Source organism: Ostrinia nubilalis, chromosome 10 (genome assembly GCF_963855985.1).
Source record: "Ostrinia nubilalis chromosome 10, ilOstNubi1.1, whole genome shotgun sequence".
NCBI classification, from domain to species: Eukaryota; Metazoa; Arthropoda; class Insecta; order Lepidoptera; family Crambidae; genus Ostrinia; species Ostrinia nubilalis.
The window spans coordinates 15133455-15152057 of record NC_087097.1 but is presented as its reverse complement, the minus strand read 5'-3'; the positions used below and the strand labels follow the sequence as shown (position 1 = coordinate 15152057).

Genomic DNA, 18603 nt, shown 5'->3' with positions numbered 1-18603 from the left:
TATTTTCGAAATTCGGTATCCCGGTTTGCGACCCCTAATCGTCATGTAATTTAAGTACTTATAGCTGTTATACTTTTCAAGGCGAGAGTGAATAGGATTTTAAAGAGCAGATAAAATATGTACTATCCTAAACTGCATCTTACTTAACATCAGGTGCGATTGCGATCAAATACCTGCCTTGTTCTGCATTTTTTTATACATAGAATGCCAAATGAAATAGAAAAGTCAATCAATGTAACATTAGAAAATTAAGACTGACTGCCGAGACACTAGACCCAAAAGAACTTTAATTGTTCGAGGCTCACCAGTGAGCCTTGTGGCATCCAACGTGTAACTCCGTCAAAAATATGTCTATTAATTCAAAAGTACACCAAAGATCAACACCATTATTTGGGTTTTTCAGGAATTTTGGAAATATACATCCATCCATTGATATTTAAATCATTCAGCCGTCTGTTTGCACAACTGTGTATGGCCTGAATGATAATAAATGCTGTAGTGACTTTTGTTGAATCTTGTTTATGCATGATAATGTTAACAAAAGAAAACACTTGTCGCTTTTGCTACACAATAAGTAAACAATGAAACAAACGACAAGGTTGTTATCCTTGAATAATTTAGCAACAATCAACAGATTTTCTGCCAAAACATCGTATAATGATGTGCATTCTAATGAAAATAGGAAAAAAACTTCAATGTAACACAAAATAATTTTATGGTCTGCGGAAAGTTTAGACCCATGAATGTTTGGTGCTGCTGAAACGTTAGCACATCTAATTTATAGTGTACATACTACGAAAGAACACTATAGACTCTAAGTAAAGATGGATTTTTAAATCAAGACAACTTTTATTTACATACGAAATAGCACAGCTCAGCTTAATCAGCTATCATATGCATTGTCATGTACCTATTAAGTAGGAAGAGCAAAAAATGCCTCTTCATTACAACTACTTTTGATGCATCATCGTCCATATATGCAATCACCATTCAGTTAAATGAACAAATCGGTATATCCTAGTGGTGCACGTAAACTAGTGCAATTTACCCGAACGCACGCCCACCTGCAAGGTGGTGATTCTGCAGTACTATACATTATCGTCCCATAACGACCGATGGTCTCACGTGGCTCGCACAATCTCCCCCATTAGTTATCTACCTAAGGCGCTAGCTACACAAACCATTTCACAGAATATAGTATAATAAAGAAATAAATTTAATCTTAAGGCACAATATCCCTAAAGGAAATCACTATGAGCCAATTAGTTTTCAATTAACTGTAGTACAATTAGATTTTTAGTTCATTTACCGTAACGAGGAAACTATTGGCTTGCATCTCTCCCAGATGGATGAGATGATCTCCTGAGAAAATCGGCAAGACCTGGAGCGAGATCAAACGCGAAGCTCAAGACTGAACGCGATGGATGACTGTGGACGTCCTATGCCCCATCTAGGGGACATAGAACCTTAAGTCAAGTCTCCCTGATGAATGATGATCGGATCAGGCTGAAGATGGACTTCCATCTTCAGCCACTCAGCACAAGCTCACTTGAGCTTAAGTTAGTTAATTAAGGAAAGTAATAAACCCCCCTTCATGGCGCAGTCGGGTAAAAATAACAAGCACGTAGAATCGCGCCAAATCCCGTATTCAAGCATAGCGAAGTAATAATTTTATTGGATTTATATTGGTTGAATCGTTTTAGGATCTTTTACATTTAGGATCATTAACATATTCATGACTTTTTGATTTCAAAATGTTGTACCAATATGCGCATTTACATTACAAATGCATGACAAAACTGGTTTGAAAACCATACCTGTTCAACCAACTAATTCTTAATGTATTTTTTGCAAAGTTTATTATCCACAGCCTTCTCATAAAAGGTTTATAATTAGTGATTAGCTCACCAAAAATGTACATAACCAGGTCCCAATCTGTACTTAGTATTTAGATAAATGTTGGTTTACAAGATTTGCTTAGTTTAGATAAGTAATAATGATGAAGTGTGGTTCATATGCGGCGTTATTGTAACGCCAATAAAGGTTGCAGGTTCGAGATCTGCCGGGGGCGTTTCTTTTAATCTATATTATCTCTTTATCCTGACATTAAAGGTACTAAATGTGAGAACCGTTGGGAAGATAGGTAAACAAATGTACTAAAGAGTATAGTGTGATTTGAGGGATTTTTTTCTACAAGTCATTTGATTGTAACACGTGGTTGGAACACGCGATAAAATGCGGTTACTGTTGATAGAATTTATTTAACTGTGTCATTAAGATGCGCGTGCGATTGTATCTATCATTAGTATCATAACCGTATCATAATATGATGTCTGTACTTTTATCTGGACTGTGTTCATACAATGATATCTACATCGTATTCTAATGCATTATCATCTGCACTAAGTGCCTTTTTCCTGTGATTCAGCCTAGGCGCAGACCAACGACTTTTAGTTGGCCGATAGTTGGTCCCGTTTTTGATTTGTATGAAGAATCGTCCGATACCAAATCGGTGTAATGTTCGCACTTTCATACATCTCCATACTGATTAACAGCCCGACCCAACTATCGGCCAACTAAAAGCCGGTGGTCTGCGCCTAGACTTAGGCTGGGTTGCACCATCTTACTTTAACTTTGACAAAAAATCTGTCAAACTCGATACAAAAAACACCGGTTATCGTTAAAGTTACGGTCAAAGTTAGGTGGTGCAACTCAGCCTTAGTATGACAGTCCCCTAACGTCCGTGCACAGAGCACACAATACCCCACATTACTGCGCCGCTTTTAGCGCCATTGTAGGCTTTGATGCGCCTCGCTTTGTTTACGGCCGTTATGGAACATGTATGACTATGTGGTATTATTGTCGCTGGAAATAGAACAGCAATCGGGTGTGACAGTGACTGGGAGTGCTAGACCATGACTTATAATTTTATAAATCAAAGTCTCTTTGTATCCTAACACCAAAGAAATATTTCGTTCTGTCTATTCATAGGCCGATCGATAGAAGGAGTAGAGATAATTTGTTAGAAGAAAAAACTGATATACAGAAATTAGAGTCAATCATGGTCACGACATGACACTGCTGTCACACTTTTTTTAAGCTAAATATGCTTGTGTCACCAGTGGGCTCACCACAATAGTCAAGCCGCAGCGGGGTTCGAACCCGCTTTCCTCGGATGGCGAGTCGGCCAATCCGAACCCTTCACCGTTGAGCTATCGTGGCTTCAAACTTTAGGATCGTTACAAATGGCTCTATCGGACGTAAGGGTTAATTTACGGCATAAACTCTAATATTCAGCACTTTGGTGTTTAACAGTGTTTATTTTGGACCTGACACGAGAAAGCAGAATCATTTTCTACCGACGTATCTACATTTAGGATGATCACATGCATAGGCCTCGCATGCGTGTTCCTTTGAACTCTGACCTCTTTGCCGATACATTTTAGCTGTACAGGCGACGGCACATCAGCTAAGCACTGTGGCATTTTAAGTAGTTGTATTAAGTGCTATTTTTCAGCAGTCTGATGTGCTGCTGACTGTTTATTATCCTTTACGTAGACGTCATGTCCTTGCGTGACATCAGAAATAAAGTATTCATAATAACATTGATGGACAAGTAACATCAGCGCGTAAACTTAATGCCTTTCTTCATTAAGTGTGATTACGGTACAATTTGACAAGTAAATGCCGAACCTACATAACTATTTATGGACGTGACAGAACACATTAGTATAGGAAAATGTCATTTCGGAATATTATACGAACGTAATGATCGATGGTTTTGACACCCTCACTGCTGCGTGGGGGAGGACTTATTTTCGAAGTAAACATTTAAAAAATACAAACGTAATACTTGTACATTACCTCACACCTACAGGCGTGGAAAATAATGTTAGGTTGATGACAGGCTGAAAAAAAAAATATACAATTTGTGTTTGGTATAAGTTACGGCTCGGCTGAAAAACTTGAATGTATTATCACACGAAAACCTCTACAAACCATTTCATTATAAGGCTTGTCATTACCAATACAAGTAGTAGTACCTATCTGTATAAGCGCCATTAAGTGTTTGGACTTGCGACAGTTTTTCAAGGAAGTTGCGATAAGAAGAATTCTTTACCTAGTCTAGTAATTGTAAATCAACTGCAAATATTGTTATCGAATCCATTTCAAACTGCTAACTAGCCGAGCATTGATCTCCAACCGTTCAATTTAGCAGTTAACCAATTAAAGAGTGCCCAAACTACACTGCGGAGTTCGCGCCGTGAGACGCGGAATGGCGACCATTCTGGCCATAAAAATGAATTGGCCAATGGCTCAATTGCGACAAAATTGCTATTTATAGTTCGGCTGACGAATTACACGAGTCGGGAATGGGGGAGCTGCATCCTTGATTGTGTCTCGGAAAATGACCGATGAATCAAATAAGTATCACCAGATACGGTACTTTCCTGGATGGTTAGGTCAGTTGATTGATGAACCATGTTACATGGAAGGGTAGGGGAGTTCTGTCTAGTTTGTTTACTTGAGATGAATTTCGAAAAAGTCTAACGAATTATGTTAAAGTATAGGAAATAATAGACTTTCTGAATGTTTTATGTTCGATTCCCAAATAGAACACACATTTAACGAATATGAATATGAATACCTACCTGATTCCTTACAACTGACTTTTATATTATTGTTTAATATAATATTAGCTGTAAGTGTTGTGGACATATTGTTATCTGTGTAAGTATTAGATGTGAGACTTAAAATACATAAGAGTTAAGAAAGTTTGTACTATACACTGTTTGAGTTCCTTAAATAAATAAAATTAAATAAATAAAATAAAATAAAAGACGAAGTTTATACATAAGGTTACAGATGAGGATGCAGTGTGATACGATGTTTCTTTTTAAAAAACAAACTTAAAAACATTGTAAAAACCAACATCCTCATATTATGTTTGAAACAAATAAAGATATTCTTTCGTAATAATGGCGCATAACTTTCAAAATACCATACCACCTTACTAAAAATACAAAATAAATCTATTAACATATTCCAAAATATAGACTCTACAGCGCGAAACTAGATAGATACAACCGCTTAATTCAATTCGCCGATATAAATGGACAATCTTTGAAAGTTGTCGAGTCCTTGACGACATTCTTGACAACGTTGTCCAGTTCTTTGTTGCACTGACTATTTAATAGCTATTTCACTGATAGCAAAAGACAAAGTAGGGTTTTAAAACATACTGGTTAGAGAACAAGTCATCCTTAGGTAAAAAAGAACGGCCAAAAGCGTCAAAGGATATAACAAAAGTGATTTATACGATACTCCACAGTGCTATTAATTTACAAAATTTTCTCCTAAATAAAATAAAAGTTTTCTGTAAGTCTTCGACTTTACATAAAACTACTTGACTTGCCTAACCACCAATAAAGTCAAATTAAGCGAAGCATAAATGAGCTCTAGGGAAAACGTAATCATGATTGGACCCGCAACGAAATTAATCAAGAGAAAATAGAACATTTAATCAGAACAAAATAGGACTCCAAAGCTATGGATCGACTTCACTCAGTGCAAAGCGGATTACAAATGACAAGTATAAATAAAATACTTATAAGAAAAATATATTTATAAACCTGCCCAGTATCCTTCGTCTATAAATAAGGGTCTGACTGACCGCCTATCAAACCCGATCAATCTTCGGCAAGTCCCGAAGTCCCGACGCGGGGGAAAGCTAAACGTCTTAGGAAGAACAACTAAATAAATCAAAAGGTAGAGCAATTTGAACTGGTTTTCTGCAAACACAAGTTTCAGAAACTTAGGACTTAGGTCCGTATTACGAAACAACTGAAACTTGATTCAAACTCAGTCATAGATTCTGTTCTGCGCCATTGTTGCTTAAAAAGTATTCGATCTATGCTTGAAAAATAAAGTTTAGAGATTAATTCTGCAATATCCTCTTTAGTTATTACTCGTAGATAAAGCATCCGTGGACTTGTAGAGCTGAATTCTCATGTACTACGATTCCAACGTTTTCAGGTTTACACATATACAGGCTTTCATAAACTTGACAGTGCGATGATCGGTATTTCAGGGAGCACGTCAAAAACTTCGACGAGTTTTTCTTTTGCTGTTTTCTAGAGTTTATTTTTATTAAATTACTTAATAACATCTTGTGTGAGTGTCTTCTTTACCGCCATTAATTGTACTAGTACTACAGTATCATTAGCAAAGCCTTTCCCATCAAACACAGATTAGATACGGAAAAAGAGGAAGCAAGGAACTTGGCAAACAGCCACTTATGAGATGAGTCATGGCAAAAACTATCGCCGAACACTATACGACATCGATACATGCTGAGATTTTCACCCCTTAGCCATTAGTGCCTTTTAGGGGTAGACGCCTACATAGCCCAGTAGAATTAGATTTTAAATCGGAAATAATTCCTACAAAAGATTTTATTGCTTTAATGGCTTCATTGGTTGCCCATTAAGACTCTCCTAGGTTTTCGACTTCGACGGAGTTGTGCTTAAGTGGTGGGGGCCCCCGAAAGGGGCGCTTTTTAGGTTTTCCGGTTATACCGCGTAAAGGACTTACCCTATCGAAAAGTGGTCTTCCTGACGGTTGAAGGGCATTTAATCCTGCATTAAATAAGACCAAATTCATATGTTTTGAACAAACCTTTCTCGTGCAAAAGGTTGGCAAAGTGGAAAATATGTGTATAATTAATGACCCTCTCCACGTCCAATAGCTCGTCACCCGTAGGCTCCCAAGCCTTGTAAAGGGTCGCCTTAACCAGCGTATCCCTGTCAAGGCTCACGAGTTGGATTCGCTTATCCTTGTTCGTCCCAGCCGTTCCTTAACTGCGGTTGCTGCACCTCTTCCTGGCACTCTCCTGAACGACTCTGTGTTACCTAATGTGGCTGCCCCTCTTCCTTGTATCCTCCTGTACGATTACATTGCTTAGCCTCATTCCTGGTCCAAGGTTCGACGTCACAAAATCAACTTCGTACGCGTGAAAATAGTTTAAATACTATTTTCCGTGCTTGCAACATTTTTCTTTACTGCTTCGCCTCTATTAGTCATAGAGTGATTGTATATATCCTATAGCCTTCCTCAATTTATGAGCTATTCAACACAAAAATAGTTACTTCAATCAAACTAGTAATTCTTGAGATTAGCGCGATCAAACAAACAAATAAAAAACTCTTCAACGTTTTAATATGAACTTGTTGTTGTTGATTTTTTTCGTCGAACCTTAGACCAGGCATACGGCTAGGCAACGTAGACGTGCAGGAGGATACAAGGAAGAGGGGCAGCCACAGTAGGAAACACAGAGTCATTCCAGTGAGTGACACAGAGTCTTATTTAATGCAGGATTAAATGCCCTTCAACCGTCAAGAAGACCACTTTTCGATAGGGTAAGTAATTTACGCGGTATAACCGGAAAACCGAAAAAGCGCCCTTTTCGGGGGCCCCCACCACTTAAGCACAACTCCGTCGAAGTCGAAAACTTAGGAGAGTCTTTATGGGCAACTAATGAAGCCATTAAAGCACTAAAATCTTTAGTAGGAATTATTTCCGATTTAATCCATTTTTGTGTTTAATTCTACTGGCCTAACATACTTAACCTAAGATGTTCGACTTGGAAAAGAAGGCTTGACGCTTGACTTTATTAATTTATCACCGTAATCTACTAATTGATTGCAGGAACTTTCTTGTCTGACTTTTACACTACACACTATTCCCAACTCTTTTTGTCACCACTGAAACTATTGTTCATCTACAGTTTGGCGCCTCCAAGGAAAATACGAATCAGACGAACATACGAGGAGTTGGAAGTATAATCTTAATCTTGTCACTTCATAAGAAAAGTTTAGTTCGTTTCAGGCCAGCCAAATGCTGTCCACTGCTGGGCAAATGCTTCCTCAAGGATTTCCACAACAAATGGTCTTGCGCTGTCCGCATCCAGGTGCTTTCTAAAAGTTTAGCAAATAGATACAATTTTAGTTTTTTTTTCAAAGGTATCTTCACAAAGGATTAACCCAATGGAATAGTTTAATAATCCTCCTAAAGGCTCAAAGGATTTGCTGAGTTTGAAGTGGTATCAAATTACGTTTATCGCTCCACGCATTCCCCCAGGCGAGGATTACCGTTACGTTTTACCTAAATGTGGCAAGTTGGACTATAGAGTTTGAATTTTGGATGAAAAGGATCAAGGAAAATGAGGATTTTACTAATTAAGGTTTACGAGATTAATTAATAAAGTCAGATGCTTATAGTGGAGCTGAAAGTATGTTAAAAGGTCTGGTTAAAGATTGTGTCGCTTCAGTTCAAAAATTGAGGATATCTGAAAACTACGGCCCATATCCGGACCGCGACAGCTTAAGACTAAGCCTATGTTTGCATAGGTGGGCAGAAAAATTAAAATTGTTATGGCCCTTGCAAACTTGCATCATACCGAAAAAAATATTATAGCCCCGCTTCAAAGTTTGGAGACCCCTGATCTAGACGTTTGATCACTCTAACGACACAATTTTGGCTGTCCCCAAACCACAACACACCACGTGTACAATTTCGCGAGTCCAACTAGCGGAAAGCGAGTCTGTACGTTGATTACTGACAAATGAATACCAGTTGCGTCCAGATCGCGCGAGGCCGGCTGCGCGAGCGCAGACACTGTGCGCATTGGCATAGAAATGATCGAGACAGTTTTCAATTGTCAACAAAACTGTAATAATAATATGCAATGTGCTGTACGTTAAACACGGATTTTATGAAATTGAAAGAAAGAAAGAAAGAAAATAATTTTATTTTGACAACCACAGATTCAGGCAATAAAGACATTACATAAAAAAAATATTACTAAGTTGCCAAAAAAGGTCACCCACTCAGTAATATCTTGACAGTGTGACTGCCAAGACACACAAATTGGATATGCGATTAGTTTTTTTAAGTAATTTGAACTAATTTATTTGTATTTACCACCCGTCGCGTGTATTTACCCCCCCTCGTGGTAAGCTAAATAATACTTTTGTTACGAATGAGTTCACTACAGGATAGTTCAGCGCGGGATTCGACCCCGCTCTCGATTTGACACCAACACCATTGGGCTCTTGTAAATTCCTTCATGACAAAGGATATGCGACTAAGTATTGTGGCTTTTAAGAAAGAAATATGTAATTCCTTCATGACAAAGGATATTGTTTAGATTTTCTTAAGATTTATTAGTTAAACATTTCTCTAGATAAATGAGATATCGTCAGGGTTAATTAGAATAGGTACTAACTGACCTCCATCAGCAAAAAAACGTTTAACGGCTCATTGTAAGGAATTCAATTAACCGTTGATAGACCATACCTTCTAAGAAATATAACGAACAAATTAACAGTAATCCATCCTATAACCCTTGAATAGGCGGAACTATCGGACGTTTTAATTAAGTTTGTTCGAATAGGCAATTTCATTTTCATTCTCACGAAGATAGGAGTTCGTAAGTTGATTGAAAGATAAGCGAACGAGTAGGTGAAATACAAAGCATAATATTTGACCAATTTTTTTATTGCTTGATTTTCAGATCAACGTTGGATACCTATGAACAGATAGGCAATTTCATTTTCAGTTACACGAAGACAGGAGTTCATTAGTTGATTGGAAGATAAGACGAGCGAGCATAGGCCTAGGATGCGCGCCGCGATAAGCTTTTATCACGCCATTTTATCGATTTTACGCAGTAGGCCCATACGTTTATCGTCAAATGTTATCGATAAGATTTTATCACGACGCGCATCCTAGCATGGCACTAATACTTATTCTGTGATCCTAGCCCGGCAGGTGAAATATAAAGCTTAATTTATTATTTGACCTATTTTTTTAATCCTTCATTTTTACACCGATTGCTGATTTTCAGACAGCGATAAAAGGTAATGTACCTACTATATCGTTTATTGAAAATATTTCTTTGATACATATGTTACAAATCAATCTACAACAGTTTATGAACAATACATAGTTTTTATTTACTTTGAATAAATTATAGTAACAGGTAAATTACTACGATTTATGCCATGTGCTCTCTATTATTAACTGCAAGGACTTTACTTTTCCTTTTAACAGATAGATTTTATCTACAACTTACTTATGGAATTATTTCATCGTCGTAAATCGTAATAGAAGAGAGCCCTAATAATAATCGTTTTTCCGAGCAAAACCTCATCTTTTACTTTTTCCACATCACATAAGTTTTTTCTCAGCATCTGTAACATCAAAGGGAAATCAAAGTACAGGGGCAAGCGGGGACAATCGGCGACCCCAATCCGGGGATCCGTCGCCATTGTCCCCTGGTTCCTCCGGGATGCGGTGTGGATATTCTGGATTATTTTTAGGACAGGGCATTGTGGTTTGAGCTTTGTTGAGAGCTGACATCCTCCATTGGGAACTTTGGGAAGTGTCGTTCGATGTGAAAAGATGAGAGCTTACTGATAAGGAAGAGAATCTGAGGAATGGTTGGTTATAGATATTGTTAAAACGAATTCATTCTAACTTAAAACCTATTCATAGATCTTTTAGTTACAAACTTCATTTACCTGTTCAATTTATACGCAGAGAAAACATAGTTAATGGGAAAAGTTTTGTGACGAACGAGCAATTCGGAAATATTTGTCAGTCGCAATTTGCATGAAATTAGGTAACTCAATGTACCTACCTACTTTTTTCAACTTTCATGGTCACTAACAGAATAATTTAACCTACTTGGTAGCAATCTCGTCAATAATAATTATAGGTAACTCAATTAAATAGCTCGCATGAAGAAAATAGTATAGAGACATCTACCTCATATCACATGTTTTTGCAGCGTAGACCTTTTAGGATTTTGCATGCGAATTGGAATTTTGATGCTGGAAAACCGTGTTTTCAGAATAGTGTGGACACCCTACAGCCCGCAAGCCATCGGAGATCACTACTACCTCAGGATTTCCTCGCCGCATTATATTCCGACGATACACGTCGTAATGGATAGAGTTCTTATAAGTTCTATGAGCTCTTTTTCTCTATTCTGCTGATGAGACAAGAAAAGTACAGAACGCAATGAAAAGCTTCACCAATAGGTAATTTAAAAAAAAAATCTGAAATGTAGCTTTCAAATAAAGCTTTAAAAGTTTTAAAATACAGCGACTATCTTATGAGTAGGTTCGACTTTAGTGAAAAAAAAATCAGTCCTTGAAAGTGTGTGTATGGTTTTAATTTCCCAGTAACTCCTCCCTTAATTTTTCCTTCCTCCGACATGCAGTCTACGAAATCTTTACGGTCGACCACGAACAGTCCAGTATGGGTAGGGTCGGAGTACGTGAGGTCCAGATTCGGTCAAGAACTGGGGCGACAAAATCAGTAGCGGGTGAGTGCAAACCGGTAATTTTCAGTGCAAGGTCGAATGCGTTAGCTGGGACGTGCAGGATGCAAGTTAGTTGGGTGACCCGGCTTCGTGTGGCTATGATGATGGATCCACTATATTTTAGCTCACAAAAGATAACTAAGGCTGGCTGAGTTGCACCATGTAACTTTAACCGTAACTATACGTTATAACTATACGTATAACTATACGTATAACGTTAGCAGGTGTTTTTTGTATGGACAAACTGATATGATGGTGCAACCTAGCATGTCATCTCTATCAAAAATGAGGTAAAGCAAAAAAGTTGGGAGAAAATTGATTTTCCTTCGCGTGAAAATGACACTGAGAGTAAAGTTTAACAGTAACCATTTGTTTATTATTCTTTTTATTCAACTATGAGTTTTATTTTAGATGAATTTAAACCGTAAATTCACATTTAACACGCGATAAAACTAGAATAACTTGAATGCCTTAAATATAACATAAGTGGGCAAATAACTTTACCTACATGCTAAACACGTGATTTCAAGTGCAACGTGGAAAATGTAGATTGAGGTATCCTACCGTTTTCATAGTTAGAGGGTGGATGTCTAGGAGGATTGACTTCCAAAATACAACGGCAAACAATATTAGCAAATAATCTTCTTCTATAATATAAAAATGCATCGCAAAATGTGTTGGTAAGCGCATAACTCAACAACGCCTGGACTAATTTTACCAATTCTTTTTTTTAAATGTTCGTTGAAGTCCAAGGGTGGTTTATACGGCGAGAAAAAATCGAATAATTTCCGGGAAAACCCTAAAACAGACATTTTTTCACGCGGGCGAAGCCGCGGGCGGAAAGCTAGTAACCAATAAAGTAGAGCATTACTTAGACGAACTAAATTAGTTAAGACTGCTGGGATCCCATTCCAAATCCCTCAACAATACTATAGTATTAGGACATCCAACATAAAGTTGTACAGAGAGCAATACGGTCGCGACAGTACCATTTGGTCTGAAGGCTTCAGTCAACCTGATTGTCCCTCAAGAAAGATGATCCAAGGATTATCAGGGCGCGTTAAACCGTCGGCATTTCGTACACGACTGATGTGAGGTGCTTTAGGTGGTTTATCAATTGTGACAAGATTTCTACAATTATCATCATCATCATCAACAGCCCTTTACAGTCCACTGCTGGACTATGAGCCTCCTCCACTATAGTAGAGGGTTTTGCCATAATCTCCACGCTTGGCAGGCGGGTTGGAGATCGCAGTTTAAAAGATTTATGTTTGTCAGAGAGCGCTGCTGCCCGTTCTCTGTTTGATGTGTAGTCCCTAAGTCGCCTCTTACGACACCCGCGGGAAGAGTAGGGGTTGGTGACAATTATCACAGCACTATAAGATGGCGTAGAGGTTTCTTGTTACGTCGTTGAGACGTAGGTACCTTACAGTATTTTATTCGAAGCATTTTCATTTAAGAAAATCATTGGGGAAAAGCCTTTGTCCAGCAGTGGCGGATTTTTCCCGAACAAAAGCAAGTGTGGGATCCTTACTGGAAAGCAATATGTCGTTAAAGAAGAAAGAGCATATGAAATTGAGTTCCATAGCATACTTCGAAGTATGCTGAAGACAGTCTATGAAAATCGATAACCTATAGCTATCGAAATTATCGCGCGAAATATGCCTGCATTGATTTTTCTTCAGGTCAGCGCGGCACGAGAAGCCAACTGATTATGCAACGCTATTGTAAGTAGGTAGATGTCATTATCAAAATTAACCAGATACTTTTTGAAAATCCACGGTACCGAATAGAGCACATCGCGCTAAACACTTTAGCGCAGTGGTTCTTAACCGGTGGTCCGCGGACCACTCCCTGGAGGCATTCCAAGTGGTCCACGAAGACATCGTACCTAATAAGCAAGTGACGTGACGTGATGAGTAGCGTCCACACAACGCAAACGGCGCACAGTGGGCGAGAAATCGACCTCCCCTTTCATAGGATTTTGAAAAAAAAAAAAAAAAGTGGTCCCTGACAAGACAGAAATTTGGTAAAATGGTCCTTCGTGACTTAAAGGTTAAGAACCACTGCTTTAGCGTCTTATATAAGTGTATTAAGTGTGATTTTGCAATAAAAATGTATAGTCCGATGTACCCTCGACTGTACCTTCAGTTTTTTGTGTGAACTCAAGCGCGCTATTTTGTCACTTCATAACAATGATAAGATTGAGATATGAGTAATAATGGGTGGGAACATCTATTTGATGGGTTCAAAGTTAGCGTAATACGATATTAATGGCATTGTACAGAACTACAGACTAATACACTTGCGAGCAAAAGTATGGAATCACTTACATGAAGTTGTTTCCACGCGATCTTGTGAACTAACGAATTTGTTAGTAACAAAAAAAGTGGCACCATTTTAAAGATTAAACTTTTAACTTTAAATTGATACCAAATTCATTTAAATCACACCAGTATTTAAAAAGATATCCCGGCTGATGTAAAGAAGTAAGGAAAAAGACATGTGTATCAACTGTTTGATACGTCGCGAGTTGTGGCCAATTTACCCCCTATAAAAGCACGTGTTTTCGGATTTTTGCTTTCACACGTTGATCCTTACACATCTCCGCTTCTTTTGACACTTTACCTGGGATTCTACACCTTCAGAAGCAGCACAAATCGTTGCACTATTGTAAGAAGGGCTCAGCCAGCGGGCTATCGCACGTCAGCTCCACATAAGCCAGTCTTGGGTTTCTAAAGTTTTAAGACGCTTTCAGGAGACTGGTGGGTTTATCCCGAGACCAAGTTCTGAACAGCACCGGTGCACATCGCAGAGGGATGACCGTTTTTTCATGTCAAACTCTCTATGAAATCGTTATTTGACTGATATCGACGTCCAGCAAGAGCCCAGAAATGTTTGTAGGATAGCTGTTAGCGAGTGGACAGTTCGTCTAAGATATGAACAATAGAATTTGACTCCAAAAAGGTCTGCCACAGGCTCGAAACTGACGGCAAGTCACCGACTAGCACGCTTTCAATTAGCTCGCACTTATTTTGATGGGAAGGCGAGTAATGGAGGCGAGTTTTGTTCTCCGATGAATGCAGACTGTGTTTGCAGTGCAGCAGTCGAAGAGGTCGGGTCTATAGGCGGCCTGGGGAGAGATTTGTGCAGTGCTGGTTTGCTGAAACAGTGGCTTATAGGGGTGGCTTGCTCGACTTCCCATCGAGATGTGTACGAGCAAATTGAAAGCGTGCTTATCGGTGACCTGCCGTCAGTTTCGAGCCCGTGGCAGGCCTTTTTGGAATCAAATTCTATTGCTTATATCTTAGACGAACTGTCCACTTGCTAACAGCTATCCTACGAACATTTCTGAGCTCTTGCTGGACATCGATACCAGTCAAATGACGATTTTATAGAGAGGTTGACATGAAAAAACGGTCATCCCTCTGCGATGTGCACCGGTGCTGTTCAGAACTTGGTCTCGGGATAAAGCCACCAGTCTCCCGAAAGCGTCTTAAAACTTTCGAAACCCAGGACTGGCTTATGTGGAGCTGACGTGCGACAGCCTGCTGGCTGAGCTCTTCTTGCAATAGTGCAACGATTTGTGCTGCTTCTGAAGGTGTAGAATCCCAGGTAAAGTGTCAAATGAAGCGGAGATATGTAAGGATCCACGTGTAAAAGCAAAATCCGAAAACACGTGCTTTTATAGGGGGTAAATAGGCCGCAACTCGCGACGTATCAATGAGTTGATACATGTCTTTTTCCTTACTTTTTCACATTAACCGGGATATTTTTTTAAATACTGATGTGATTTAAATAAATTTGGTATCAATTTAAAGTTAAAAGTTTAATCTTTAAAATGGTGCCACTTTTTTTGTTACTAACAAATTCGTTAGTACACAAGATCGCGTGGAAACAACTTCATGTAAGTGATTCCATAGTTTTGCTCGCGAGTGTAGAATCGGCGTTAGTTTTAAAGGGTTCTGTACAACTTTTTTGAGCGTGTGTGTAGTTAAGCCTAGGCACAGACCACCGATTTTTGTCGGCCGATAGTTTAGTCGGGCAGTTAATTAGTATGGGCATGTATGGAAATGCGCACATTACACCGATTGATTCTTCATACAAAATAGAATCGGGCGAAACTATCGGCCGACTGTTAAAATAGTTTTATTAACATTCAACTAACTTGGTTCTTGGATTTGTTTTAAATCATTTCGCGCTATGACGCGACTAGTGAAGGGACTTAATTTAAATTAATTAATAATCACAACAAATGTGATTGCGTGAGTTATTTTCGGAACTTAAATAGTCGAACTTGTCAAAGATATTGTGTAATCTTTCAAAAGTAAGTTATTTGTGATTGTTTGGGTAATAAGCAGTCTAATTTAAAATGTTTGGAGAAACTTTGCCTAAAGTAAAAAAAAGTAATAAAAATCTGGACACAACTAGAATAAAATGAAAACTTGTTAGCCACAAACCAGTGTAGGCCAAACCACAGATATTTGATATGATTACTTGCAAAATGATCTAAACATGTAGGTCAATGAACTTTTCAGTGGGGTCAAATATTCTTATTGGAATGTAATACTTGGCTTATTTATTTACATATTTTATATGAGCATCAGACAAATAAATAAATATTTATGTAAGTAGGTAATTCATCAATATTTAAAAAAAATTATTCCTCTGCAAAAATGATTTTTGACTGAACTCAACTCAGATGACCATAATTTCCCAATAATGGTCATCTGAGTAGAGTTTCAGTCTCATCCTTAATAGTTATTATTATTATTAGTTCATAATAGTTTATTAAACATAAAAAATTAGGCGAATCATTGGAATTTTTGGATTTGAGATGCATCAATTTTTTTTTTAACAAGGAAAAAGTTGTGGGTTCTAATCCCTCCAGAGGAAAATTTGATTTTTCCAATTAGATTACCTAATATTGGAATAAATACAAAAGTTAATTAAACTTGATTAAGATATAAAATTAATTTCTATGCGTAGAACTCACCAATATTTCTTGGTGCGTGTGATTGCCTCGGTGCACCCACTGGACGTTGGAGGCCGGCAGGACCTGCAGCCCGCCGCAGGGGATCGTCACGTTCGTGCCTTTGTCTGCCGCCACCTCCCTGATGTCCACCTCCTCGGCCAGGGTCCAATGGAAAACTACACCATAACAACAACAAATTTATCTAGCTATACCTTGAATTTTTAATCATCAAAACAACTCGTAATTACCTTTGATTCCAAGGCAGAATACGGGCAGGATTATACGCTCGAGGAACATCCTACTTTTTCTACATTTAGACACTTGGCAAAAATATTTGAGCACTATCTAATGTAAAGTAAAAAAGATTTATTCCTATCTAATCGTTAACATCACACAAAATTAATTAAACGACGGAAGGCGAAAATATAGGAAATAAATCTCACAACAAACGTCCGCACTTCATTGATGAAAGTCATAGACTAAAAAAATATGAATGAATGTCATTAAAAATGTTGCCATGAAAAAAGTAAAAATGGTACACAATCTAAATCTAGCATACATGACAAGATATGAGCTCTTACAACGACGACCTTGAATGTGAATCAACCTTTGTGATGGTAAATGATTTATGGTAAACGCAATGTGGATCCGATGTTTGTTTGAGAAATTAATTTGTAATTTTTTTAGTTCGCTGAATATGAACTCTTGCTTTGAACATGGAGCTCACATTTGTTGCTTTGTCACAACACTACCCATGACGGTGCTGCCATTTTTCAAATGACATACGTCAACGTCATGCACTATGGTTGGACAGCAAATCCATAGACAAGAATATAGATTTTCTTCGGATATGGCCGCTGTTTCGGCAATACAACACCTGCAATGTTTTGTATATTCATTTTTATAAAATGAATGAAGTGTTTTTTACTTATATTTAGTGTTTAGTGGACTGTGTACAATACTGTGATAACTGTAATGGATGCAGAGAGCGAGTACGAAATAAAGAGAGCCCGTGATGCAATTCAAACGATAGACACCATCCAGTCTATGATCGACGTTTCTGCTGATATTCTCGAGGGTTTGAGGACGCAATGCTCGACGAGCGCGGAGCTTACGCAGCAGGAGATCCGGACCCTGGAGGTAGGGCTGGTGTTGGATGTGGTAATTTATATTTGCGTTAGGGAAACATGCCCTTGAAAGTATTGAGAGCGCCAAGAGATTCAAGGACCTTTAGACTCCAAGGACTGCAGTCGGTTGCCAGTTTGGAGGCCGTTCGCAACGTATACGTAGTGACCTTGCTTTTACGTCTTCCCTGTTTTCTGCACACGTTTTATTCGCGTTTTAATCTCACATTGATTCAGTTTTAAATGTTGATATCCACATGAGCAGTAATGCTAAGAAATTGCAGCAATAGTTGGAATGGCATACTAAATAGAAAGTAGAATAATACTGAATACTTGATACATTCCTCAAGAGAGAGTTTACTTGTGCATTAATGCTGATTTTATAATAACTTTCTTTTAAATCTTTAATGGGTGTAATTACCTCTGTTAGATAATAGTGATTGATGCTTGCAATGAGTGTTCTCATTTATTTTAAGTTAATAGTTTTTAATTAATTTACTGTGAAAACTACCTAAAAATATTTATTTTTTATGAAATACATTACACAGGTTTTTAGGCTTTATTGTAATTAAATTTTACATTCAAGAATTAATAATGTTGCCAATGACTGACATAGTTTCTGAAATCAATCATATAAACAGCCATTTAGTATTAAGTGACTGCATCAAAAAACATATGGTTGGCCACACTAATGTTGTCACAATACACATGATATTGATCAATAACAATGCAATTAAAACAATTCAATGTAAATGTTTATTGCTGTCAGTTTACATTATGGCCCCTGTGCCAAAGATTGTTTATAATCAATAAACAAAACATAATTAAACAATTGAGATTCCACTTATAAACACAATAAGCATTAATAATTATTTATCTTGATTTATAGCTTGTGGAGCAGAGAAAGAGTAATCAATTAGCAATTTTTAATACTCTGTTTATTTCCTCTGTAACATATTTAAAAACAAGAAGTAACGTAAAGAAAATAACTTACATGAATTTGGTGTCCCAAATGCCTATTTCCCAATGTAGGCCAGGGCTTTCTTTATACAAAACATTTTTATTTATTTTATTCAGAACAACAAACAAACATTAGGATATTCACAAATAAGCTA

At 37.8% G+C, this 18603-nt stretch overlaps 1 protein-coding gene across 1 annotated transcript in view; it reads right to left on the bottom strand.

The window, feature by feature from the left end:
- LOC135075466 (uncharacterized) overlaps positions 1–16823 on the bottom strand; it is a 76870-nt gene extending 60047 nt beyond the window's left edge. Inside the window, exons 1-2 of the mRNA XM_063969906.1 lie at positions 16613–16823; positions 16386–16540 (exon numbers count right to left, since the gene is read on the bottom strand). Of these exons, the coding sequence (XP_063825976.1) occupies positions 16386–16540; positions 16613–16661 (204 nt within the window). The 5' untranslated portion in view covers positions 16662–16823. The remainder of the gene's footprint in view (positions 1–16385; positions 16541–16612) is intronic.
- Positions 16824–18603: the final 1780 nt, after the last annotated feature.